The sequence below is a fragment of the Hyaena hyaena genome, unplaced genomic scaffold (assembly GCF_003009895.1).
Source record: "Hyaena hyaena isolate Hyena2069 unplaced genomic scaffold, ASM300989v1 scaffold_281, whole genome shotgun sequence".
NCBI lineage: Eukaryota > Metazoa > Chordata > Mammalia > Carnivora > Hyaenidae > Hyaena > Hyaena hyaena.
The window spans coordinates 2,020,933-2,048,831 of record NW_024080914.1 but is presented as its reverse complement, the minus strand read 5'-3'; the positions used below and the strand labels follow the sequence as shown (position 1 = coordinate 2,048,831).

Here is a 27,899-nt window from a genome sequence, read left to right as displayed (position 1 = left end):
ATCAATTATAATTTTAATATCTATATTCTCAACTCTTTCCAACCAGCTTAAGGGCAGGAAATGGCCAGTATCTGTTTTGTTCACCCTTCTATGGCCTTATCAGTCACCTGATGTATAGTCAGAGCTAAATAAACATGTGCTGGATGGAAAAGATGGCTGGCTGGATGGGTACCTTTAAGATGGTATGAATATAAACACTTAGGGATTTTTGTAAAAAGTTCTATAAAAGTGCCAGTTTTCTTAATAGCCAATGTTTGACTTCCTAGTCACAGTAGGCATTCAGATGCATGATAACCTCTAACACTGGCTAATAATTCAATTACCATATATGTCATATGCTAAACTATAGGATTAGTTTTCACATATTTTCATATGTCTAAGGAACTAATTAGCTTGAAATAGAATAAAGACGAAGTCCAATGTAAAATGTAACCCTATTTCTTGCCAGCTGTTCGACTCCTGCACTGTCCTTGTGAACGGATGTCAAGGTCACAAAGACTGACATGCACAGAACCCAAATGCAATGAGCTAGCCCACCTCTCAAGTACATCTGCTGGCTCCCTTATTCTTGTCCTTTGGGGGAAAGTATCTGGGAAGTACTTTTGCTTAATTATATTTTCCTGGATATCATTCTAAGGCTAAGAGTAATGAAGAGAGGTTTGCAGCATATCTGCCATGTGGATGGTCTCGACACAGGAGCCGAGAATCAACAGGAAGGTGGCCAGGATCTGGCAGGAGTTGATGACAAAGTCCACTAAGACGTTGATGTGTCAGTATAAGCCAGGCTCAGCACAGGAGGGAATACAAAAGATGTGTGCGTGTGTGTGTGTGTGTGTATTGAGAGAGAGCATGAGTAGGGAAGGGGCAGGGGGGGCGGGTACAGAGGATCCAAAGCGGGCTCTGCTCTGACAGCAGCAAACCTGATGTGGGGTTTGAACTCACAAATCATGAGATCATGACCTGAGCCACAGTCGGACTTTCAACCAACAGAGCCATGCACATGTCCATATACATATATATTTTGCTATCAGTTTTATGCCAGACACTTTGTCTGTGTGTACAGACCTTATCACTAATTCACAAAGCAACCTTCAAAAAATATTTTTAACACATGGGTAAATTAAGACTCAGAGGGTTTGAGTTACTCGATAAAGATCATATAATCAATTAGTAACTGAATGAACTAGGATTTAAACCCACATGTATATAGTCAAAAACATGCTTTCCTCTACTACACTGGTATTTTCCATTTCAATACACAAAAAATTGGTATACATGAAATACCATTTGATTGTAAATGGTACATGAAAAAAAGCAGTTATTTTTTGTTCTAAAATTTATCTCAATATTATTGTTTAGAATATGACTAAATGTATTTACATTAAATATATATCAAATTTACTGTATACATATGTATAGTAGGTAAGGCCCAGATGTGACAAAATTCCTACGTATGGCATACAAGCATCCGAGATTTGAAAACCATATTCCAGTCTCTGGTCTCTGGCCACGTGTGGCTCCAGTATGGTGGTTACATAGACACCGAGATCCAGGAAACACTTACTCCAGTTCTGTATCCCATGTAGAAAAGCACTCAATGCTTGATTTCTCATCTGTGGTGATTGATGATCCCCAGAGTCCCCATACCTCATCCCCCTCCTTGGCCTGCCTTCCCCACCTTCACTTCAATAAGTATCCCTGATCTCCTCAACTGCCTCTTCACAGCCTCCTTAATATCCTTGTTGCGCAAGCTATAGATGAAGGGGTTGAGGAAAGGTGTGAGCACCGAGTAGATCACAGCCAGGGCGCGGTCATAGTCCAGTGAGTAGCTCTTCTTCAGCCGCACATACATAAAGAGGATGCTCCCATAGAAGATGAGAACCACGGTCAGGTGGGAGGCACATGTGGAGAAGGCCTTCTTCTTGCCTGCAGCTGAAGGAATCCTGAGCACCGTGCGGATGATCTGGACATAGGAGCTGAGGATCAATAGGAAGGTGGCCAGGATCTTGCAGGAGTTGATGACAAAGTCCACTAGGACGTTAATAGATGTGTCAGTACAAGCCAAGCTCAGCACAGGAGGGAAATCACAGAAGATGTGCTGAATGCGATTGGGGCCACAAAAAGGGAGGCGGGACACCAAGGAAATTTCAGCCACCGGCCCAGCCAGGCCCCCCAACCAACAGCCAACAGTGACTTTGGCGCAGAGTGCTGGGGTCATGCGGGTGGAGTAGTGGAGGGGCTGGCAGATGGCTAAATACCTGTCATAAGCCATAGCTGTCAGGAGGTAGCACTCAGTAGCCCCAAGAGAGTGAAAGAAATAGATTTGCAGGAGGCATCCGGAGAAAGAAATGGTCTTCTCCTCCTTGAGCAGGTTCGATAGCATCTTGGGGATGGTGGCTGCTGTGTAGCCAAGCTCCAGTAGGGAGAGAATGCTGACAAAGTGGTACATGGGTGTGTGGAGTCGGGAGTCCAGGCGGACCACTAGGAATACCAGCAGGTTTCCCAGTACCGTGGTGAGATAAATTAGAAGTAACAAGACAAAAAGGTAAGTCTGGATACCCTGGAGATGGGGAAAGCCCAAGATGATGAACTCTGTTACCTGGCTCCAATTCCCACTGTCCATGGCTCACCATTCGTGCCCCTAGAATGGAAGGCATGGAAGGATGAGGTAGAAAGTTGAACCACAGAAGTCCTAAGAACAAGATCCCTCAAAGGACTTTGTCTTCCCTCTGCTACCTCCCAGCAAATAATTTAAGAGGCCAGAGTTTCGATCCCTTCCTAGCCCTTACCATAGTCAGCAGCTTCCTTCAGAGTATCTGCTCTTTTTTTAATTTTTTAAATACTTTATTGTCAAGTTGGTTTCCATATAACACCCAGTGCTAATCCCCACAAGTGCCCTCCTCCATGCCCATCTCCCCCTTCCCCTCTCCCCCACCCCATCTGCCCTCAGTTTCTTCTTGCTCTTATAACCTGACTCTAAGTCCTTCTCTTATATCACAGCCCATTTTTTTTGGCCACCATAATCCATCCTATAACCCAATTACCTTGCTTAATGGAAACTATATAGGTTTTGGAAACTTAAGTATTCCTCCTCCAAGGTTTATCTTATTATTTGTCTATATTCCTTGTCTAAGGTATAAATTATCATTTATACTGATAAAACATTTGTAGTGTACTCAACCAAGGTTACATATTTTCAGTTATATATTTTGATTTGTAATTTCAATTTATTTTCTTCCTCAAATTTCTGGATACCAAAGAATCAGCCCTTTCATCCTTGGCTCCCTCTCATTTCCTAATGGAGACTGCAGGTCTACCTGCAACATCCTCCAGAAGCAGGTAGGTCAGGGTTTCACCTCTCTTGGACACTGGTGTGAGTCTCAGTCAAGGTGAAGGGGGTTTGAATAAATATAAGAGCCACAGAAAACAAGGAGGCAAATCTACGTCTTTGCATTTCTATCTCAAGCTGTGGCCACTTCATCAGTTCTTTCTTCCACTTGCCTCCTCCACCAACTTCAAGTATGCTTTTCTGATTTATTGCTTCTTAGATGGTAAATATTTAAATTGTACTGTGAGGTCAAGTGACAAAAACTTATTGAACATTTTTTGTATTGGAGTCATTAGTCTTCGAATGTGAGTTAAACCATTAAGCAAAATATGACACCTGAAGTTAGGAGATTGATATTCTAATAGAGAAAATGGAGAAGTCACTCATTGCTAACAGCCGTGTAATGGAACACTCCATCATCATAGAAACATGCTCCTATTCTCACTTGTTTAACAAGTAAAATACAAGCCCCCCGAATTCCTTTTCTTGACTCACTTATCCCAGAGCCACTGGTCTGTTTCCTCCCTTGTTCCTGCAACAACAGTTCCCCAAAGAGCTGCCTCCACTCTAATTCCTCCTGGTCAGTCTTCTCTTAAACCTTTCCAATCAGACCTTCACCACCTAACACTCCATCAGTTCACTCCTCCTCCCACACATAAGTTATCCCATATTTGCTAAATCCAGTTCCCACTCTTTAGCCTGCCCAGGCTATCCTCCGACCTTCACAGAGGTCCCTGTCCTGCCCCTTGACACCCTCTCCTTATTGGTTTTCAGGGCTCCATCTTCCTATCAGACTGCCATCATTCAGCTTCTTCCTTCTTGACTGGCCCCTCCCTCGTACTTCCTGTGCTAGGTCTTTCTCTCTGACCTGCCTTTATAATTCACAGAGGTCAGTGTAGATTCTTCTTTTTTCCTTTCTCTGTAAACTCACTCCTTTGTCGGTGCCATCCAGTGTCATGGCTGAAAACACCATAGATGTTGACAGCTTTGTAAATCGACTCCCCAGACAACATTGTCTCCCCTTCTAGGCTTCCCCTCTCCCATATGGACAGTCACAGCCTTGTAGCTCATGAACCCAAATTCTCACGGTTGTCATTGCTTCCGTATTTCTGTCAAATCCAGGATCTATTTTTCACTGGAGTTGAGCCATGACATTGCTCACCTTCATCATTGTAATGGACACCTAACAGAGCCTATTTGTGCTTGTCCATTTTAGCCTGACCTCGACACTGCAGCCACAATTATCTTTTTCGTTTCAAGTCAGGTCTTGCTTTCCCTGCTCACACCTCTTCAGTGACATGACAGCTTATAGTCTTTGTTGTAGTTTTCTCTTCCTAGAGTCGTTTTCTGCCAAATGGCTCCTTGGGTAGCTTCTCCGTTTGTTCAGAGCCTTTGTATAGATGAACCCTCCAGCAGCTCTGCCTGAACCGACCTAAACAGAACCAGGGTCTCCCTCCTTCCCCACACCCAGGTCCTGTCCCAGCACCACCTTTTGTACTCCACATTTAATCCTTCCCATGGTACTCACACGTCCTAGCGATACAAAGGAGCTTACTTGTCATCTCAACTATTTGTGGTTTTCTCCCTTGTGACAACACTATCTCCAAGAGGGCAGGGAGATTTTCTGTTTTGTTCACTGATGAATCTCAGGTGCTTACAGCTGGGTCTAGACCATGATAATGATTTGATCAATATTTGTTACATGAATAAGCAAATTGGGTCATGTAACTAACTTCTTATTTGCATATGTGGAAGGAGCCATGAATGAGCCATGGGCTGGAAGTGGAGGTCAGGACCACCTCACAGAAGACATAATTTTTTTTCTTAGTTTACTTATCGGAAGAGGGGGGCAGAGAGAAGGAGAGAGGGAATCCCAAACAGACTCCATGCTGGCATAGGGCTCCATCTTATGAACCATGAGATCATGACATGAGCTGAAATTAAGAGTTGGATGCCCAACCAACTGAGCCATCAAGGCGTCCCAGAAGACATCATTGTTATTTGAAGTAAAGAAAGTGTCAGAATTGCCAGGTGGGAAAAAAATGCAATAAAAATATTCTAGGCAGAAAGGAACACTTGTTCAAAGGCAGTATTACAAACACATCCAGTCTCCTCTTTCTGTTCACCAAGCTTTTTATCACTTCTTCCCTCTCATCCCAACCAAACCCACATTATTTACTCTGCTTGCTCCCAGCTGCACTGACTTCTAAACCCAGGCAACATGCTTTCTTCTTGTGCCAACAGCTTTCTCATTCCACAGTTAGAATGTTCTCTATCAAGATATCGGAGGACCATTTCTGGGCAGGATCCTTGAGGGATTTGCTTCAGGAAAACCTTCATAACAATCTTAATATTAGATATTTTCCCTTTGCCTTAGTTTTCCTTGCTTCAAATCTATATCTGCCCATTGTCCAATGCAGATGCGTTTCCTACAAAAGATTATCCCAACATTTCTATCCAACTCAGATCATATTTATTCTAGACTTTTTACATTCCTTCCCCTTCAAGTATAAATGTAAAGTTTCTGCTCCATCTCTGGCCTGCAAAGCCCTCTCACAGATGAGCTGTTTAGTGACCTTAACTAAACTTCCAGATATATGGGGGCTGGCCTCAAAGTTGAATACTGGAAGGCAATGTCTTCCTTTCCTTCCTCAGAGGGTAAGGTTTCCACATGCCTCCAAAGAGTTAGTCTCAAGCTATAGAATAGTCCCCTTACACATGGTTTGTCTTTCCACAGTTTCACTTACCTGCGGTCAACTGCAATCTGAAAGCAGATGTTCCTCCTTCTGACGTATCCTCAGAAGGTGAGTAGTAGACTAACGCTATGTCACAATGCCTACATCATTCACCTCCTTCATCTCATCACATAGGCATTTTGTCATCTCACATCATCACAAGAAGGGTGAGTATAGTACAGTAAGATATTTTGAGAGGGAGAAAAGCTACACTTACATAACTTTTATTATGGTATATTGTCATAATTGTTTTTCTTTTATTGTTGTTAATTCTTACTAGTTTATAAATTACAAATTTAACTCTAACTTATAAATTAAACTTTATAATTGATATGTGTGTATAGAAAAAACATAATATATGTAGGATTTAAGACTATCTCTGGCTTGAGGCATCACTGGGAGTCTTGGAATGTATCCCCTAGAGATAAGGGGGACTACTGTACATTGTTCCTCAGCTCACTGATGTCCTGTTATTATTTACTCCCTGGAAATCAAAGTCAGCACAACCAGGACAAACATTATCTCTCCCTGAAACTAGAACCCCACACCTTCTTAACCCCACACCTTCTTAACCTTCCAAAACTGAGAGATATTGAGTTTGTGTTGGAAGAAACTTTAGGAAACATCAATTCTCTGTAGCTCCCATAATCTTGGGTTTCATTGGATTGTGAAAAATATCTCAACTGTATCAGATATTCCCAACAGTTCATAAAAATAAAAAGATCTTTTAAAACCACCACAAGCAAAAAAATAATAAGGAGGCTGAAGCTTCTTGCCCCATAAGACAATTCTGTCTGTTGAAGAGTTTCAGTCTATAAACTGAGTCCTTCCATTGACCTGAAGTCTGAGATTCACCCATTATCACCAGTTCTGCTTATGGAAAATCCCAGAGGTTCTGGTCCAGATTCATGGTTTAGACACTGTTTTCATCATCATCATAGAAATTTCACTGTTTGCCAAATGGGTTTCTGTACTTAGGTTTAATCTTTTTATTTGCAGTGCATCCTCCCAAGAACACATTTCTTCCTGAGCCGTTTTGGGGTCAAGTCCACCACTGTCTTTCCTTGACTATCTGCGATGAACACCAGTCTCCCCCACGTCTGAATTCCCAGTAGTCTTTCTTCACTTTGCCTCCAACTACACCCTGTCACGTGCTGCAGTATTTTCCATTCATTATCTTATTCCAAAGCAACTTTCTCTGAGGTTTTTGAAACTAAAGAAATCTCACATTGTGCCCCACCTCTCAGAGGACTTGGCACAGTGCCTGATGCCTCACAGTTGTGGTGGAAAATGAAAACCTTAATGGCGATCAGGATGACATGCCCAGATTCTTAGTCCACCATCTCCTCCCTTCAGTTTCCTGATATTAGAATCAGATCGCTCATACACCTCATGTATAAATTGGCATTTATTTTACGTGGATCCTTTGCAACCGTACCATGCTCCTCTTACTCCAAAATGCTTTTAGAACAAATCTTTTTCATTCTATTTTCTAGTTCTCACCATTGCATTATCCATGGTACCTGGTTATTTAGGCATAGGGCCAAAGAGCTGGGTTCGGAGGGGATGCAATTTTAGGTCATCTCATTCTGTCTTCACTGTGCAAAAGAGGAAACCAGGACCCAGACAAGGGAGATGGCTTGTGCCTAGACTGTATGATAACATTAGGAAGGCAGAATATCTGTGTATTTTATTTTACATACGTTTTGTGTTCTGAATGATATATCTGTGGACCCTAATTATCCTATACTCCTTCCTATTTCTGAATTCCCTTAGTTGCTTCCCAGTGCTCCAACCAGAAAAGAACATGAGGGCAAACGAGCCTGAGCCACAGCATCCTTACCCAGAGCTCTGGTGGGGAGGGCTCTGCAGGGCTTACCATGGGCAGTCCGGTCACTGCTCAGAGTGTGGAGCTGGGAGAAAGCTCTCTGCTCACTTTCTCCCCTTCTCATTTATGGTCACATGGGGCACTCCTGGGGCTGGAGGTAGTGGAGCACTTTGATGGGCCCCATGGGAATCCGTCACAGCATGAGAAACTCCTCTCTCGTGACCTGTGTCCTTGATAAGTCCTCATAGAGACAGACACCCCTGGGCCTTTGGAGCAGCCCTCCTGGGACTTTTAAAGTGTTTTCTCATGAAGGGAACTGAGACACAGGAAGTTCAGTAGCCAGGGGTGCTTCATCACCTGTGAGTTCACTTCAAAACTAGTAACTACTTGCCCGGATTGAGGTAGAACATCTCTCAGGGCACTGATTTTGTTCAACACAATATAGGAATTGGGGTGGGAGTCTGGGTTGCAGACAGGTTCTTGCGAGAAAGCACACACCTTCCGATGACAATAGGGTCTTTCTTTTTTATTATTATTATTTTTTTATTTCTAGGAGAGAGAGAGAGAGAGACAGCGTGAGCAGGGGGGGGTCAGAGAGAGAGGGAGACACAGACTCTGAAATAGGCTCCAGGCTCTGAGCTGGCAGTCAGCACAGAGCCTGATGCGGGGCTCGAACCCACGAACTGCGAGATCATGACCTAAGCGAAAGTTGGACGCTTAACTGACTAAGCCACCCAGACGCCCCAAGACAATAGGGTCTTTCTAAACTGTGACTGGCCTCTTGGACCCTGAGTGAAGACAGAGGTGGGCTGAGGACACAACACTCAAAGCAGACTTTTAATCCTGCCCTTTGCTCCTACCTGCAGTGGTTTTATCTTCTCTTACACACAGGAGCCACCCCTCTACTCTCCTGTTATCTCTCCCAAAAAAGAGCCCTGCTTCAGGATTTTGGATTTAAATCTCAGTTGTTCTTCCAGACATTTATACAACATTGGGTGCCCAACGGAGTGTTAAATTTCCTGTATTTCATAGGAAGAGGCCACATCTTGCCTCATCTGACTCCTCACACTCACTGAGATGACCATGATCAAAAGACAGACAGTCATAAATGGGGGTAAAGATACAAAAACATAGGACCCTCAGTACTGCTGATGAGAACGTGAAGTGATGCTGTCACTTTGGAAAGCAATTTAACAGTTTCTCAAAAATTTATTTTATTTATTTTTATTTTTTTATGTTTTATTTATTTCTGAGAGACAGAGAGAGAGAGAGAGACAGCGTGAGCAGGGGAGAGTCAGAGAGATAGAGGGAGACACAGAATCTGAAATAAGCTCCAGGCTCTGAGTTGGCTGTCAGCACAGAGCCCAACGCAGGGCTCGAACCCATGAATCGTGAGATCATGACCTGAGCCGAAGTCAGATGCTTAACCGCCTGAGCCACCCAGGTGCCCCTCAAAAATTTAAATCTACTGTCACCATATGACCCAGTAATTCCACTTCTACGTATGTCAACCCATGAGAACGGAAGTAGAGTTCATACACAGAAACACTATTTATAATAGTCAAAAAGTGGAAATGATCTAAATGTCCATCAAATGATGAATGGACAAATAAAATATGGTATATCCATACAATGGAATATTATTTAGCATTAAATGTAAGCATTTAACTTAGGTATTGATGTGGAGAGATTGAAATCTATGTTACAGCATAGATGAACTTTGAAAACCTTGTTTTAAGTGACAGAAGCTTGTTGAAAAAAGAAGACAAATTGTATGATTCCATTTGTATGCAAAGGCCAGAATATGCAAATGCCTGGGGTAAGGTTTCAGGGGAGGATAGGGTGATGCAAATATTCTACAGTTAGATTGCTGTGATTGTTGCACAAGTCTGCAAATATATTAAAAATCACTGAATCAATAGGTGAACTATATGACATACAAGTTCTATCACAGTAAAGAAAATAAACACTTTTAAAGAGGTGAAATAAAGACATTTTCAGGAACAGAATGAAAGAAATTATTGTCAGTAGACATGCATTACGTGAAATATTAAAGAAAACTCTTCACGCAGAAGGAAACAATACTAGATAGAAATGTCAAACCACACGAAGAAATGAAGGGCATGAGAAATGGCATAAGACAAATAACTAACATCAAATTGTGGTATATCCTACAACAGCCATGTAAACAAAAGAACTACAGCAAAATAAGACAATGGAGGTGAATCTTGTAAACTTGATATTGAGTAAAAGAAACGAGAAACAAAAAAGTGTAAATTATATGAACCAATTTCTATAATATACCAGAATATGTACAATCTACCTATAGTATTAGATGTCAGGTTGTCAGTTACTCACGGGGCAGGAGAGGCGTTGTGTTGGACAGAAAGGAGTGTGGGGAAAATTTTGGAGATGTCTCCAACATTGTGTTGTGAATGCTCCTTACATAAAAGTTTATTAATCTGTGGAAGTTCACTGAGAGGCACATTTATGTTTTGTACAGTTCTCTATATGTATATTTCAATGTCTTTTAATATCAGTAGTCTACCATCTAGCTTACACGTTTTCATTTCTTAGCCAGGTTGTGAGTTCTGTGTAATACCAGAGTTGTGGTTCTAAAAACAGTAGCTGCACGTGGTGCATAATTTACTAGAGTGTAGCAGAATTTAAACAAAAATCAGATAGGGGGTGTAAAACAAAGTAGGAAACAGGCCAGAAGAAAAGAGAGTGTTGTCTTCTCTAGTTTCTCTTCAAAATTTCCATGGAAATTTTGGTTCTGCTATATTTAAAGTAAGCACGGAGGAGATGTATGAGAAAGAAGGAAGATATTGCCTTTCTCAGAAGTAGGAAATAGGAAAGGATAGTGTGAAAGCTTTCTCCTCTCCATTAAGAACCATTTAGAGAAATAATAGCTGTAATACACAGTAAAATAGAGAGAAAAATGGATACAGAAATAGGAAAGGAGAGACATTAAAATATAGGTAAAGAAATACTAAAGCAATCTCATATAGAAATGAGGGTGATTTCTTCCTTCTTTGTTCCAAGGAGTTTTGAAAGTTACATATATATGCATGTTTATATGTTTGCATACTATATACACATATATATGTATATATATATATAGTATATATGTATATATATATAATTTTTGTAACTTCATATCCATATGATGAGCATACGAAAAATAGCTACTGTGTTCATTTAATCTGCATGGCTAATAAAAGTCTTATATTTGAAGTAATTTTTTGAATACATAGAAAATTTAATAAATGTATGAGGAATCTTAAAAGACTCTGGAAAATTTGTGACTCAGAAAAAAAAACCCTCTTAGTTTGTGAAAAATTGCAAGTCTTGGAATTCTGGGCCCCCAAAGAACATTTAAAAAAGTAAAGCATTAAATGGGGCCTTAGATCTGTATAATGTTAGCAGTGAACATCACCTAAAGCTAGCTAACTTACCCACCACAATTCGTGAATAAAAAAATAGAGATACAGAGAAATAACTGAGAGCAGCATACAGTTAGTGGTTAATATGGGTTAGCTGTCGGTTATTAGCCAAAAAGTGTTAAATAGCAGAGGTACCAACAAGTCGAGGCTGGTTGTATAAGAGACAAGGGTGAATTCAACTGGTGTGGATCAAAGCATTCTAAAAACAAGTGGGTTCCCGGAGTGACCAAAGTAGGGATCGAAATGTGTGAGTGATAGGAGTGGGTAAGATTCATTACATTTCTCTTTCTTGACATTTTTATTGATACTCAGCACATTTCAACACTTGTTAGATTCTGGACAAACAGTGAGTAACAAAACTGACATGATTTCAGACCAAATGCAGTTGATAGGCTTGTAGGAAAGAATGACAAGTAATATCTATACAATACTATACAATGTCTATACCTATCTATCTACATATACACATAAGTTGTGATACATATTTTGAAGGAAACAAACATAATTCAAAAGAGAAAAAAATGAGTAACATACATTAGGTGGGGGTTCAAGAAGTTCTCTAAAAGTTAATGTCACTTGAAAGTGACATTTGAATAGAAGCTCACACAATGAAAAGGAGTGAACCAAATGAAGTGTTGGTAAGAAAACAGTACAAAGTTCTTGGATCCGTACAAGACTTATGAGCTTAAAGACTTATGAACTTAAAGAGCTCTGGTACTTTAAGGTAGGAAATTGAAAGCCATAAGAATAACTCAAGCATCAAGTAAGATAGGACAAAAAACAAAAAACAAACAAAAAAACCCCAGAAAGATGGACTCAATGAGGAAGGAGAAAATCAAGAGATATTGATGCAATTGAAAGGAAGAGACAAACTTTTTAAAGAACTGGTCATGTGTATCAAGAGTTCAAGATGAATATCATATGATTTCACTTATATGTGGAATTGATGAAAACAGATGAACATAAGGGAGGGAAGCAAAAATAAGATAAAAACAGAGAGGGAGAAAAACCATAAGAGACTCTTAAATACAGGGATCAACTGAGGGTGCTGGAGGGGTGGGGGTGGGGGTATGGGCATTAAGGAGGGTACTGTTGGGATGAGCCCTGGGTATTATATGTAAGTGATGAACCATTAAATTCTATTCCTGAACTCATTATCACACTATATGTTAACTAATTTGGATTTAAATAAATAAATAAATAAATAAATATGTAAATAAGAAAGAGGAAAGACAAGAGTCGAATGGATTTTACAGCATGGAGTTCATCGATGATCTTGGCAAAATATTTTTCGAAAGGTCTGAGTCGAAGCCAGATTGCAATGGGTTGCAAACTGTGTAGGAAGTGAAGAAGAGGAGGTAAATTGTGTCATTAATCATGTTGAGAAGTTTAATTGGAAATGAGAGCATTAAGGAAATAGACCTTAATAGGGTCTGGGAATGTATGCCCAAGGAATGGACTGGCTGAGAATGTACGCCCAAGGTAATATGTGTGCTTGTTTCTAAGAAGGAAGATTCTAAAGTATTCTTATGTGCTGAAAGTACTGATGGAAAACATGGAAAAAATGGAAAACATAAAGATGTAGGAAATAAAAGAAAAACCTACTTTGAGAAGGCAAGAGTTGATGAGATCCATAAGCATGTGTGATAATGGGAAGATTATTCATGGCCAGGACCAAGGTACATAAAAATTTTATGAAGCCAACACTGAAGTAGAAGAAGGACCTTGGTAGAGAGTCAAGGGTGAGTCCTTCCCACCTTCTGGAAGATGGTCCTCTTGATGGCCTTAATGAGTTCCTTGTTACGAAGACTGTAGATAATTGGGTTGACCAGTGGTGTTAGTACAGAGTAGACTACAGCAAGCGTCCGGTCAAGGGTCAGGGAATAGCTCTTCTTCAGGCGCACATACATGAAGATGATGCTCCCAAAAAAAATAAGAACCACAGTGAGATGTGAGGCACATGTAGAGAAAGCCTTCTTTCTTCCTGCAGCTGTTTTTATCTTCAGAACAGCACCGATGATTCTTCCATAAGAGACCATAATAAAGAGGAAGGTGACAAGGATGATGAAGGCATTGATGGCAAAGTCCACAAGGACATTAGTGGATGTGTCCTTGCAGGCCAGGCTCAGCAGAGGTGGAAAGTCACAGAAGATGTGTTGAATTTCATTATAGCCGCAAAAGGGGAGCTGGGAGACCAGGATGACCTCAGAAATGGGACACAGGAAGCCACAAGTCCAACAACTGGCAGCCAACTTGCCACAGAGTGTTGGGGTCATAACTGCAGGGTAGTGGAGGGGCCGGCAGATGGCCAGGTATCGGTCATAGGCCATGGCCGTAAGAAGGTAGCATTCAGAGGCCCCTAGAGAGTGGAAGAAGTAGGTCTGAAGGAGGCATCCTGCAAAAGAAATGGTCTTCTTCTCACGGAGAAGATTGGCGAGCATGTTGGGGATGGTGGTGGCTGTATACCACAGTTCCAAGAAGGAAAGTATGCTGACAAAGCGGTACATGGGTGTGTGCAGGGCAACGTCCAGTCGTATGACTAAGAAGATGAGCATGTTGCCACAGAAAGTGAACAGGTACGCCAACAGCAGCAGGGCAAAAAGCCAGCCCCCAACATGTCCCACATTGGGAAAACCAAGGAACACGAACTCAGCCAGGCTCGAATGGTTGCGCCGTTCCATGGAAGGCTGGGGTGGGGAAGGGAAGGAGAAACGACTGAGTGGAGGTGATTGCCGAACCCAACTCAACACTTCATTTCTCTTTATTGTTTACTTTAAAGTTATTTAAAGGCAGAATTTTATTACTCTTACTGCTGCTACTGGGAATACTTTTCTAAAGGCAACAACAGTTAACACTCACCAGGCATCGAGCATTTTTACAAGTGTTTTGTAGTCACCATGTTAATTTTCACACAAGCCGTGAGGCAAATACCATTGTTTTTTTTAATGTTTTTTTTTTTTAATTTATTTTTGAGAGAGAGAGAGAGACAGCTGAGCAGGAGAGGGACAGAAAAAGAGGGAGACATAGAATCCGAAGACAGACTCCAGGCTCTGAGCTAGCTGTCAGCACAGAGTCCGACGCAGGGCTCGAACCCACAAACCACGAGCTCATGACCTGAACTGAAGCCGAACCCGTAACTGACTAAGCCACCCAGGTGTCCCCAAATACCATTGTTATACCCATTTTACAGATGAGAAATTTCAAGAACAGACAGAATGGTGAGATTATGAAACTCTCTTATTTCTTACAGACATCATGTCAAATTCGGAGACAGAATTTGAACCCATGCCCTCGGTGCTGTTTATTGCTTCACAATGTGGCCTTCCCCAAACCTTCTACCCTCTTCCCCAGGTCATCGTGTTTCTTTCAGGCAAATTCAAGAGGTGAGTTTTGTACATGAGATTAATGCCGTAGCAATCCTACTGATCAGTTCACCTCTACAAGCACTTATCAAACACCTACGTGTCGGGCGTAAGGATACGACTTCAACAAAGTTCGGTCCTTGTCCACTGAAGGCCGAGAGCCTCAGAGGGGAAGCAGACGCACCAGTTAGTCATCTTGGTATAATCTGTGAAGTGCAGAGCACCTGAGGTGCTGAGGAAGGGGCTCGTTTCTCAGACCAGGGTGACTGAGAAGCTTCTCAGAGGAGGAATCTCCAGAACTTTCCAGGAGCAGTAGCAGTTAGTTAGATAAATGAACAAAATAGACATTTCAGATAAAAAGTACATGGGCAAGTGCTGAGCAGGAAAGAGATGGACTTAGGGAGATGTGTGTACCCCTCTGTAGTGAGGCAACTGGAGACGTTCACCCAGTGACTTGGGACTTTACCACCTTAGGAAGAAAGTCCGCCAGATGGCTGTCACAATCAGATGCAGTTTTTAAATCATCGCTGATATTTCACTATTCTAACCCCAAGTGCAGAGACAAAGGTATGAATTTGCCTTGTGGGTGTTTCTGGCAGAAAGATGAGTGGGGTGGTTCACAAATCCGGTGAGAGACTACAGACCCCAAAAGAACCGATCAAGTAGCAGGAAATATGCATCCTTCATTTTCACAAAATGGATTGTATAACTGGAGACTGGGACTACATAGCTGGCTTGGTGAAATTTCATACTAAAAAAGTGTTGCACATTCTAATTGTTTTCAAGCACAGTGTAAAGCAGATGCACAGAGAGAGACAGAAAAACAGAGAGAGAGAGAGAGAAGAAAAGAAACTACCAACACAAAACATCACAAACAATATGACTGTAAATGCATAAAATGGTAGCCAGTGTCAGCCATGTCATATCCTGTATAGGTCATGGCGTGTCTGTAGAGGGCTGTCCAAATTCTAGCTTCTGTATAGACAAGTTGCTGTGTCTTACTTTTGCAGTCTTCACACTTGGTACAATGGTTTTCACATTCAAGGTAGTCAAACCGATTTTTTTAATCAATCTAATTAAAATAATAATTAGTAGAGCCCCTCCACTATCTCTTCAGCTCATACCACTCACTCACACCCAAACGTTACTCCCAAACCCAAGGCCCTGCACTGCAAATAAACTCCTGAGTTTGAGATTTTAAAATGCTCAAGTGAGTCAAGCAATTAGTGTTTAAGGCACTCTTCTTGAATCTCTTGTATCTACAGGAAATGTGCATTCACTGCTCTAATTATAGGAGACAAATAATGTTAAAACGGAAATCTTTGCTTTATTGCATTTCTGACTTCTGTGACCCTCCTAACCATTTCCTTCTGGTTTGCCCCTCTCTCTTTTTTCTCCATCTGGCTCCTGCTTCTCATCCTTCAAAATTAGGTCCAGTGTCAATTCCTCAGTGAAGCCTTTCCTGACTCCCTCGGAAAAAGTTACGTGTTCCTTCTTCTATGTCCTCATAATGTTTAGAGTGCCCACTAAACATACTGTATTCCCTTTATAATGAGTGTGTTCTTTCCCACAAATTGGTATGATCCTTGAGAGTAGATGTAGTACTTCATTAACTATTGTACCAATGCTCAGAATAACAAGCACAAACCTATGAACTCGTTAATGTTTTTTTTTTTTTTAATGTGCCTGAACTTTTTTTGTAGCCTGGATTTAACTTGTATTTTTTAGTTGCACCTGAATACATCTTTCTTGTTGTCCCCTTGGCACCTTGGGCTCCATATATCTAAAGGAACTTAATGAGGCATCCGGGTGGCTCAGTTGGTTAGGTGTCTGACTTCGGCTCAGGTCATGATCTTGCAGTTCATGGTTTTGAGTCCCATGTCAGGCTCTGTGCTGACAGCTCAGGAACAGGAGCCTGCCTCAGATTCTGTGTCTCCATCTCTCTCTCTTTGCCCCTCCCCCACTTGCACTCTGTCTCTCTCTCTCAAAAATAAACATTAAATTTTTTTTCTAAAGGAACTTACCATCATAGCTTTTTCTTGCATCCCTTCCTGTAATCCTTTTGAAGAACCCATCACTCTTACCCACCCAGAGAAACTGAATTCAACAAGTATTTTTTAATCATCTTTTGTGTGTAAGTAATTGTTATTGATGATGTTTTGTCTTTCCACCAGTTTGCTTTTCTGAAACCAACTGTATGTGTGGATCAACAAATGGCAAACATAGAATGATTCCAGAAGCACCCACCTTCTGGATCTAAAATTCTTATGTCAGCAAATGTCTTTAACCCCCCAGTTAGAGAGCCTGCATATGGCCCTCTCTAGGTGAAGTCTTGACCTTTTTCTTTCTTCTTAATGTTTATTTATTTTGAGAGGGTTGGAAGGTGGGCAGAGAGAGAAGGAGACAGAATCCCAAGCAGGCTCCATGATGAAAGCTCGGAGCCCGACTCAGGGCTCAAATCCACGAACCGTGAGATCATGACCTGAGCTGAAATCAAGAGTTGGATGCTCAACTGCCTGAGCCACCCAGGTGCCCCTAGGTGAAGTCTTTTCAAATATGTCTGCTTCCCATCAAAAATCTATAAGGAACTCACTAAACTCCACACCCAAAAAACAAACAATCCAGTGAAGAAATGGGCAGAAGGCATAAACAGACACTTCTCCAAAGAGTACATCCAGATGGCCAACAGACACATGAAACGATGCTCAGCGTCCCTCATCATCAGGGAAATACAAATCAAAATCACACTAAGATACCACCTCACGCGTCAGAGTGGCTAAAATGAGCAAATCAGAGGACTCTAGATGCTGGTGAGGATGTGGAGAAATGGGCACCCTCCTACACTGTTGGTGGGAATGTAAACTGGTGCAGCCCTTCTGGAAAACAGTGTGGAGGTTCCTCAAAAAATTAACAATAGAACTCCCCTATGACCCAGCAATAGCACTGCTAGGAATATACCCAAGGGATGCAGGGGTGGTGATGCAAAGGGGCACATGTACCCCAATGTTCATAGCAGCACTCTCAACAATAGCCAAATCACGGCAAGAGCCTAAGTGTCCATCAACGGATGAATGGATCAAGAAGATGTGGTTCACCTATACAATGGAATACTACATGGCAATGAGAAAGAATGAAATCTGGCCATGTGTAGCAACAATGATGGAACTTGAGGGTGTTATGCTGAGTGAAATAAGTCAGGCAGAGAAGGACAGATACCATATGTTTGTACATATATGTGGATCAGGAGGAACCTCATGGAGGACCATGGGGAAGGGGAAGGGGAAAAATAGTTGGGGAGAGGGAGCGAGGCAAACCATGAGAGACTCTTGAATGCTGAGAACAAACTGAGGGCTGATGCGGGTGGGAGAGAGAGGAAGGGGGTGATGGGCATGGAGGAGGGCACTTGTTGGGATGAGCATTGGGTGTTATATGGAAACCAACTTGACAAAAAACTATTTAAGGGAAAAAAAGATTTTACCAAACAACATTAAATAAACTAAAAACAATTGTTTAAAAAAATGTCTGCTTCTGAGATGGTAAAACACCTCATGATCTTTGTACTCACCATTCCTGTGTCATGAATAATTTTCACAGGACCCCTCCCCCACCCGCCACTTTCTGCTCTCCACGCCAGCACATAGCCAGTCTGGGGCAGCATACACAGGGCAGCTTCCTGTCTCTCAACATTTTCAAAGCAGCTGTTAGCACAGTTAGCCACTCTCAGTTGTAGAGTGAACTCAAGTATTGAATGGAGAGGACGATGGACAGGATGGCCTTCAAAGTCTCTTCCAATCTGGTAGTCTATGATTCTCACAACCAGACATTCCAAGTCCTAATTTACATCATCTTTCCTCTAAGCCAGCTCTTCGATTTCAAAATATTAGCTGTTTTCAAATCCCTTGTTCTGGCTCCCCTCTTTCCCCAATCTGCATAACTAGTGTGACCTTCAGATCACCTACCAGCAGCTGAACATTGCCCACATCCGCTTCTGTCGTTCCTGGCTCAGACATACGTGGGACACCAACACTGGATCTAGGAGCCTCTCCTCCTCTTCAGAGTCCTATCCCCATGGGGCAGGGTCCCCTGAGCCAACCCTGACTGTTTCAGGCCACAAGGGGCACAGACAATGGAGAGACCTCCGGCCCCAGAAGTAGGTGAGAATCAGCTCAAGCCAGCCTCCAGGGAGGGCACTTGGACAGATGCCACGTGCCTTCTACTGCCTGGGCTCCGAGAAGCTCTCCCCAAACACTCCCTATCTCATCATCCCTCCCTCCACACCCAGCCCTCTCCCGATCACCACTGACTTCTGAACACAGACTCTTGGACTCTGGCTCTGAAAACACGGCCCCGCCCTATCACCCCCCACTTCCCATAACCAACACACCCTTGCATTTCCTGTCTCACCTCACAAGCCCAAATAGACTGCATTTCCCCAAGTCTTTCTAAGCAATTACTTCCCCAATCATGTGCCTCATTCAGCCCTACATCCCTCTTCCTTCGAGAAGCCTCTCTGATAGGAGCTGCATGTTGGGGGGAGCGGGGAGGGAGTGGAAGAAGCATAGGTTTTGGTGCCTCAGAAACGTTCATTTCAACCACAGCTCTAATAAAATATCCATTTACTGAGCCTCTGCTAGGTCACACTTATCGTTCTAAGCACAGTGTCCACTAATATGATCCTTGCAGTTAGTCTGTGAGGTTGGTGCATTTGCTATTCCTGTTTCACATTTGAGGAAATCAAGGCACAGAGACTCTCAGAATGTGCCCCAGGTCACACAGCTGTGAGTGCCCATGCTCTGACCTCAGAACCATGTTCATGGCTTCTAAACTCAGAAATGTTGATAGCGGTTGAAGAGACATAACCAAGGTCTCAAGTGGTGACTGTTTAAAGGCTTGTACTTCTGTCTCCCTCCGCTCTCTGCCTACCTTCCCTTAGGCAGTCATTTGTGTCTTTGAGTCTGTATTTTCCTGTGTATAAATATATGCAGTGAGGGTTAAGTGAGATAAATGTAAAAAGAAACTGCATTCGTTCTAAAATGTGTCCACATACCTGTAGTTTAATGAAATGGGCTCTACTGACTCCTCGCAGTTGGGGGGGGGGCGGCACATCATGGGGACTGTGTAGTGTTTCCGTAAGGGGGGGGGGGGTCAGAATGGAACTTCTAAAGGATTCATGGATCCGTGTTAGGTGATCTGGGCGCTGGGCTCAGGGAAGCAGGGCTTCATCTAGAGTGAATCCTGTCAGTTACTGGAGAGAATTCTAAGATGGGGCATCTTAATGAATCTTATCTAGAAGTCAGGCAAAAGCTGTAATTGATTTAAAAAAGCAGGAGTCATTCACATTAGCTAGGAGAAGGAGATTCTTATAGTTTGCATGGTGATCTCATTTTTGTACATGTTTATACAAGATTAAGGGGTCTTTTTTTTTTTTTTCTCACGACATCACGATCACAGAGCAACCTAGTCTGGTGTTGGTATTGTGAGAACACTATAGCTGGCTGTGAATGTCTCATTTCTCAGATAAATTACACATAAAAGGCAGAGTATAAAAGTACCTAAAGGTGATCCATATACTTTTTTCCTTCCCTGCCATTATACCATTTTCCTGTCTAGTGTTTCCAACGTTAATTTATAATTTCCCTATTGAGGAGTTTGACTTCTTACAAAATAAAAGTACCAGTCTGAATTGTTAAAACTTTAGTTTCCATGAACTGAATCTGAAAGTCATCCTTGTCACTCCCACGCATTGGCCCTGAAGTGACCTTCTGGAGCCCCTACAACTCTAATTTCACAAATACTAGAGTGAAGCTTTGATGTTCTGCCTTGATTATCTTTTCTTCCAGCTGAAGAACTTCTGACTAAGCTACATGTATGTCAAGGTCCTTCAACATACCAGTCACTCTTTCCCAAATGGGCTTGAGTTTGTCACTGCCTTGCTCACTGAAAACAGCAACAAGGTTACAAAGATTCCACACAACAATAGAAATCAGCTACATCCCCTAAGTTTTTGAATCCCATTCGCCTCTGCTTGGAATGTTCTACAACAAAATCCCACCGTTGTTCCTTCTGTCTCCGCCTCCAAGGTAGCACCTCCTCATTCTTTGGTCTCTACCTTAATGTCTCTTTTTCAAAGAAGTCCTACCTGACCATGTTATGTAGACACCTTATCTTCCAACCTTTATTTTGTCATTGCAACCAGGAGATTCTTTTCATAGCATACATTTTAATTATTGATTTATATGCTTATTTCTCTCTTTTTACCAATAAATTATGAAGTCAGTGAAGACAGAGACCAAGTTTGTTTAACACTATCATTCAGTGCCTGGTATTTTTCTTTTTGTACAAAGTAGGCATTCAATTACTGTTCATTGTATGAATTAAGGAAAGGGTTCCCTGGGGCACCTGGGTGGCTCAGTAGGTTGAGTCTGACTCTTGATTTTGGCTCAGGTCATGATCTCATAGTTCATGAGTGCAAGCCCCATGTCAGGCTGTGCACTGACAGTATGGAGCCTGCTTGGGGTTCTCTCTTTTTCCCTCTCTCTCTCTCTGCCCCTTCCTGCTCACTCTCTCTCTCTCTCTCCCTCTCTCTCTCAACTTGGGGCTCCAACTTACAAACCATGATGAGATCATTTAGTTATTTATTACAAAATAAATTATGTTATGATTTAAAAACCAGTCTATTGGTCACCTGGGTGGCTCATTTGGTTGGGTGTCCCATTCCTGATTTTGGCTCAGGTCATAATCCTAGGGTAGTAGGATGGAGCTCTGCATAGGGCCCTGTGCTGAGCATGGAGTCTGCTTAAGATTCTGTCTCTCTCTCCCTCTGCTCCCTCCCTCACTCTCACGTGCACTTTCTCTCTCTCTCTCAAATTAAAAAGAAATTAAAAAAATAAAAACCAATCTATATAATATTAACTCTCTTAACTATGTTGAGGCTTATTTTATTTTCACTTATTTTCAGCTTTATCAACATATGATTGAGAAATAGAAATTGTACATCTTTAAGGTGTACAACTTGACGTTTGGGTTTACGAATGCAATAGCTCCTTCTCATCTGCAGGTATTATGTTCCAAGACCCCCAGTGGGTGCCTGAAACTACAGGTGCATTATTATATTTCTTCCTATACACAATACCTAGGACCAAGTTTGATTTATAAATTAGGCACAGTAAGAGATTAGCAATAACAGCTAATAATAAAATAGAACAATTATAAGAATATACTGTGATAAAAGTTATATGAGTGTGGTTTCTTTTTTTTTATGTCTTTATTTTATTTTGAGAGAGAGTGGGGGAGGGGCAGAGAGAGAGGGAGACACAGAATTGAAACAGGCTCTAGGCTCTGAGCTGTCAGCACAGAGCCCGATGCGGGGCTCGAGCCCACAGACTGTGAGATCATGACCTGAGCCAAATCAGTCAACTGACTGAGCCACCCAGGTGCCCCATGAGTGTGGGTTCTATCTCTCTTGCTCTCAAAACACCTGACTGTCCTGCACTTACCCTCCTCCTTCTTGTGAGGATGTGAGATGATAAAATGGCTACGTGATGAGATGAAGGAGGTGAAAGACGCAGGCATTGTGACACAGCGTCATGCTACTACTGACCTTAAGAAGATATGTCAGAGGGAGGATCCTCTGCTTCTAGACCGCAGTTGACCACGGCTTACTGAAGCCATGGATAATGGAGTAGTCACTGTGAAATGATGGCCATAATCAAGCTAATTAAATATCCATCACCTCACATACTTACTACTCTCTTTTCTTCTTCTTCTTCTTCTTCTTCTTCTTCTTCTTCTTCTTCTTCTTCTCTGTGGCAAGAACTCTGGAGAGCTCTCTTAGCAAATTTCAAATATACAATAAGGTATCGTTAACTATGGTCCCCGTGCTGTACATTAGATCTTCAGAACAAAGGGTATACAACTTTAGTGTGCCTTATTTTACAGCCTGGCAGGTACTTAATTCATACATGCTTGAAGTTGATCTTTATTTCATGTGCCTTCAGTGGGTGGATTGTGTTAATTGTTATCATTAAATGGTTTATATATTTACTTATGATTTATCAGCCTGGTGTATTATCTACTCAGGGGAGGGCCTTCAAATATCTTACTTTGACAGTGGGTGTAATCATTTTTCTTATAGGTCCCCCATCTGATTACTGGACTTCCTCCATGAGAACAGTTCTCTTCCACTCCATGGCAGGGAGAACATGCAAACTGGGTGGGCAGCTCCCAAGGACAGAAGCAGAGCGAAGGGCTGGGGCACACATGACCACATCATCCTCCAATTTCACCAATCATATCAGATCAGTGGTTCTGACTTGACCTTGCTCCGAATTATCCTGAAGTTTGTTGAAACACAAATTGCCAGGTCTTACCTTCAAGTTTCTCATTTAGGTAGTTGTTGGATGCACAGTCTCACTAAGATAAAGTTCATTATTTGTGGTTATGAGAAGATTCCAGGTGACTTGTTGAGGCTCATTTATCCCATGGCTAGTCAATGCCCCCGTGTTTGGGAAAGCTCAGAAATGTTGTGACTTGTTCACTAAGTGAAGCAGAGACCTGGAGACATTACCTATAATTTCTTATTTTTAGGCCTTTATGACTGTGGAGAGCAAAATATTTTTCCAGTGATGACTCTGCTGTTTCATGTAAATAATGTTTAAAAGTATTTTCTGCAACTAGCCTACATTTAAGTGAAAAGTCACTTCTGAGTTCACACAGACAGCAGGAATGGCAGAGAAAGCGAAGACTCAGTCAGCACAACCAGAGTCTGTTTTGTTAAATGTTGTTCTTTCTTTTTGCTCATTTTTGACGTGAGTTCAGACTCTTCATCTACTAACTGATTCATCCATTTTCCTGCTGTGGGGAATTTAATGAGAAAACGGACACGACCTAGTCTAGTATGAATGGTGTGTCTGCATAAGAGACTATGGAGTTAGGCAGGAGCTCAGGAAGGCTTCGGGAAGGATGGAAACTACTCTTTCCTCTGGCAGGCAAAGGAAAAATGGCAGTGGAAAGCCTTGTACACCCTGTGGCAGGCCACGTTCTCTGTAAGTGACAGTTGCTCAGTGGGAGAGACAAGCAGGCTGCCCCACAGACCGCCATGACACACCAACTTTGCACCACCACCCCTTCTCCTGCTGGGTGGTGCTCACTCAGGGCCACAGACTTTCTGCTTCAGATCAGCAAGGCCACTTAGAGGCCATGTGGCCTAGGGATATAGTGAGAAGAGTTAGAAACCCTTAGAACTGTTCCACTCCCAGCCTGTTTCTCAGTTCCCACGTAACCGTGGGTAGGTGATTTCCCACCTACTGACTTCATTTTTATTTTCCATAAAGGCAGAGGAGTTGGGCCATCTGGCTTCATAGCCCCTACAGCCCCCAACTCAGAAGTTCAGTGATTCAGTGACTTCCTGGTGGCTTTCATCTACTTGCAGATGGTGTCTGCTCCAAGTTGGTCTTCATAAATTCTGTGTTGGCTTAACCTGGACTTGAACCTAGTCCACTTATCTTACCTGTACAAGCCTCTCCCTGCCCCAGTCCACTCGCACAAGAAAACAACCATCACTTTGACTGGGGACAGTTTGAGTTCTGCTGCTGCTATTATGGGGAATAATATTGTTATTCCCCATAAGATTTGCTTTCATGCTTTAAAATATTAAAATGGGTTTCTCTTTACTCAGGACTCCCTCAAAGGTCAGAGCACAGACGGTAGTCCAGATCTGGGCTGGATGGTCAGGGAAAATTGACCTAAAGCCAAGGCTACATTGGTGCTGGAAAAACCTCAAGTTGGACGGTCCATCTCCATTTAAGAAACGGAAATGGAAACTCCAGAGGCACCTGGGTGGCTCAGTTCATTAAGTATCTGACTCTTAGTTTTGGCTCAGATCGTGATCTTATTTTTCCTTCCAGTAAAATAAGTTAAAGTAAACACCAAGTCATCTTTGCCTTAAAAATAAAGTATCTCAACATCATTAGGAAAAAACCAAGAAACCCAACTCATTTATTTTATCATTTCTAAAAATGCTTCCCAGAAGAATTATTTGGAAAATAAATTTTCTTTCTGTATTTTCAGTAGAGATGTTGCCATGTTATCTTGAGACAAGGCATCTCCAATGCGGATCCTACGGTTCCATGTCTGGTCTGAAGGGAACTTCCAGAGAAGTCCCAACTAGGTACCCAGGGGATTAGGATTCCACAGTCTGAGGCTTGGGAAATTTATCAGGATCAACAACTGTGAAGCTACTTTATTTTCCCTCAGTCCTTTTCTGCCAATCCTGCCACCGCTTCCTAACTTCATGACCTCCCACCACTGCAGATACACAGAGAGCAAAAAGCAAAAAAGGAAACATCTATTTCTTGATATTAGTCAATGTCACTGGTGGTGGTGGTGGTGTGTGTGGGGGGTGGGGGAGAGGGAAGGAGGACTGACTCTTCCAAACAAAACTATAAACTCTCTTAAAACATAAATTGTGCCTCCATTTTTATTATCTCCTCTTGGTTCCCAGAGCTAGCTTTGTACTCAAAGGACTCCAGTGTTTTTGCCCAAATGACTAACTGATGATTCCAAATCCACACTGCAGGACATATTCCTTTAACTCACTTTTAACCACCAGCACCCCCAACACGCTCATCTCTAATTCTCGATCTTCCCCTTTGTGGAATAAATTCTCAGTTCCAGCTTTAAACACTCTTGTACTGCAGGATTTTCCAGGAACATGGAGCCCCACACTTGTTCGAGCCCCCTTCCCATGGTTTCCCAATCCCCATCTAAACATGTGCCTGAGAAGCTATTTCCCTTTTCATCTGCTGGCCTTCTTTTTCTCCTTTCTTCATGCTCCTCCAGGATCCCATCTTGGAGGAATCCTACAGTCAGATTTTGTTTTTCCCAACCTTCTCAAACATAGTTCCATTTCTAAGTTCTAAGTCTACCTAAATACCTACACGTGCATCCTTACTTTTGGTTACTTTTTATAACATGTGTCTTTTCACCCATATTGGATAGTAAAGGGTTCAGAGGCCATGTTGGTTTGACCTCTACAACTGTCTCAGTTTGCTTCAATCCAAGGCATCGCCTGTTTGAATATGCAGGGTGTTTGAATATCCATTGAAATTTAAATCCAGTGGAATATACAGTGCATTTGAAACAATTATCTGATTGATTGAGTGACTAGCCAACTGAATCCTACAGTCACCAAATGACTCCATAGATCCTCAGTGTCCCTTCAACAGAGCCCTAATCCTCTGGGTGACCCTCCTGACAGCCTCCTTCACCTCCTTGTTACGAAGACTATAAATAATGGGGTTGAGGAAAGGAGTGAAAAGGGTGTACACCAAGGCGATGTGCTTGTCTGTGCCTTCAGAGCGGCTCCCAGGTGGCCCCACATAGACCGCGAAGGCAGAGGCATAAAAGAGGGCCACCACGGTCATGTGGGAAGAGCAGGTGGAGAAGGCCTTGGCCCGGCTGGCAGCCGAAGGCAGCTTCAGCACAGCCCTCAGGATACCCCCGTAGAGTCCCAAAATGAGCACGAAGTTGCAGCCAGTGGCCACACCAATCACTGCCCCATGCACTCGAGCGTGCCAGCCAGTGTCCACACACGCCAACCGCATCAGCGGTGCCAGGTCACAGAAGTAGTGGGCCACCTCTCTCAAACAGAAGGGCAGAGTGGCCGTGAGGCCGGCCGGCACCAGCGCCGCTGAGAAGCCCGCCACCCAAGTGGCCCCTGCTAGCCAGCACCGTACCTTTCTGCTCATGAGTGCGTGGTAGTGGAGCGGGCGACAGATGGCCAGGTAGCGGTCCAGCGCCATGACGCCCAGCAGATGGCACTCTGTCATGCCCAGGGAGTGGAAGACATACAGCTGGAGGAAGCACGCCGCCGCCGAGACGGCTGAGCGCCCACGGAGCCAGGTGTGCAGCAGCGTGGGCACCGTGGCTCTGACGTACCAGAGCTCCAGGAAGGAGAGGACCCCGATGAAGAAGTACATGGGTGTGGACAGTCCTGCATCTGCCCGGACCAGGACAATGATGAACAGGTTCCCAGCCAGCGTGAGGAGATAGATGCACAGGGTCCCCAGGAAGGCAAGGGGTCGCAGGGTTCCTGAGGCACTGAAACCAGCAAGGATGAAACTCTGGGCCCATGTGTGGTTGAGCTGAGCCATGATTCCTAGGAAGTACCTCAGGGCCTTCCTGTCTTCCAAAGAATCTTCCTAGTGCCAAGAACACTAAGTGTGAGCGCCTAGTAGGAACTTGGCATTGTGTAACCAATGCTACTCCCTTGGCAACAGAGAAAATGCACTCCCAAGGGCAGAAGTGGTTGGACTTACATCATAGAATCTGTGGTTGACAGGGCTGGAACTAGAAACCAAGGCTCGAGATTGCAGTTCAATCCTCTAATTTATAATATTGGGTTCTACAGACTCAGACACCTGGATTTGGTCCCTAGTTCCCCATCAGGAAATAGGAGATAGGAAAATTCCTACCTCTGTCCTTCCTATAGTTTCCAATGATGAAACAACCAACAAACTGAGCTGTGCAGAAGAAAGAAGTCATCCCCTAAAGGTGACTGCCGGGGCCTCTTTGAGGAAGCCCCACTAGAGTTTATAGACTGTTCCCGTAGTGCTAGAAGGAGAAGTGGGAAATGGCAGAGATGTAGGCAGTCTGACAACAGTCCCCGACAACTGCTGAAGTCCGCAGTGCCCAATGGTACCTCCTTTAGCCGACCCACCATGTCTTTTGAAATGTGATCTCCACAGGAGACATGCACTGGAAACTCTCAGAGAGGAAAACAATAAGGTCAAAAGTCCCAAGCAAGAAGTCCTATAGTATAAAAAGAAGAGCCTTGTCTGAATCATCGAGATTTGGTTTGGGCACGTGCTCTGTTGCTGACCGCCAATGACACTGAGCTGAGCTTCTCCTCACATACCCTCAACTTCCCTAAAATAAACAAAAAAACAGTGTTGATCAGATGTTTTCTAAGACTCTGACAACACAAAAAATTTATGGTTCCCTAAAGTCCCTGAAAAATGGTTTTGGGGTGAGGGTGGAGGTAGGTGATCTACACTAACTTCCCCAGAGTTCTCCTCCCACAGCCTTCATCCTAACAAGCCTCCCCTAGGAAAGATCAATGCCCTCTCCTGGTCCTCTGCTTTCACCAGACTCACCCCTGTTGTCCCGTCCCAGCCCGTTACCTGACTGTTTGGATGACAT

The 27,899-nt window shown here is 42.9% G+C and overlaps 3 protein-coding genes across 3 annotated transcripts; all 3 read right to left on the bottom strand.

Annotated features, from left to right (window-relative positions):
- Nucleotides 1–1,017: 1,017 nt before the first annotated feature.
- On the bottom strand, nt 1,018–18,722 carry LOC120241332 (olfactory receptor 6N1). Its single transcript, XM_039246385.1, has 2 exons — nt 18,659–18,722; nt 1,018–2,641 (listed from the first exon to the last, which is right to left on the bottom strand). Exon 2 carries the CDS (start codon nt 2,621–2,623, stop codon nt 1,649–1,651), a length of 975 nt encoding a protein of 324 aa, XP_039102316.1. The 5' UTR covers nt 2,624–2,641; nt 18,659–18,722; the 3' UTR covers nt 1,018–1,648.
- LOC120241331 (olfactory receptor 6N2) lies at nt 12,538–18,960 on the bottom strand. The gene is made up of 2 exons (XM_039246384.1): nt 18,659–18,960; nt 12,538–14,024 (listed from the first exon to the last, which is right to left on the bottom strand). The coding sequence occupies exons 1-2, from the start codon at nt 18,707–18,709 to the stop codon at nt 13,074–13,076; spliced, it is 1,002 nt and encodes a 333-aa protein (XP_039102315.1). The 5' UTR covers nt 18,710–18,960; the 3' UTR covers nt 12,538–13,073.
- A 6,946-nt stretch (nt 18,961–25,906) lies between these two features.
- Nucleotides 25,907–26,851, bottom strand: LOC120241366 (olfactory receptor 6N1-like). The gene has a single exon (XM_039246423.1). The coding sequence runs from the start codon at nt 26,849–26,851 to the stop codon at nt 25,907–25,909; it is 945 nt and encodes a 314-aa protein (XP_039102354.1).
- Nucleotides 26,852–27,899: the final 1,048 nt, after the last annotated feature.

Bases quoted from the DNA above. Each gene is read 5' to 3' on its own strand.
- LOC120241332 (XM_039246385.1), bottom strand. From the start codon at position 2,623: ATGGACAGTGGGAATTGGAGCCAGGTAACAGAGTTCATCATCTTGGGC.
- LOC120241331 (XM_039246384.1), bottom strand. From the start codon at position 18,709: ATGTCTGAGCCAGGAACGACAGAAGCGGATGTGGGCAATGTTCAGCTG. The intron at 14,025-18,658 runs GTAGGTGATCTG...TCCCCACCCCAG, and splicing joins TGGGCAATGTTCAGCTGCTG to CCTTCCATGGAACGGCGCAA.
- LOC120241366 (XM_039246423.1), bottom strand. From the start codon at position 26,851: ATGGCTCAGCTCAACCACACATGGGCCCAGAGTTTCATCCTTGCTGGT.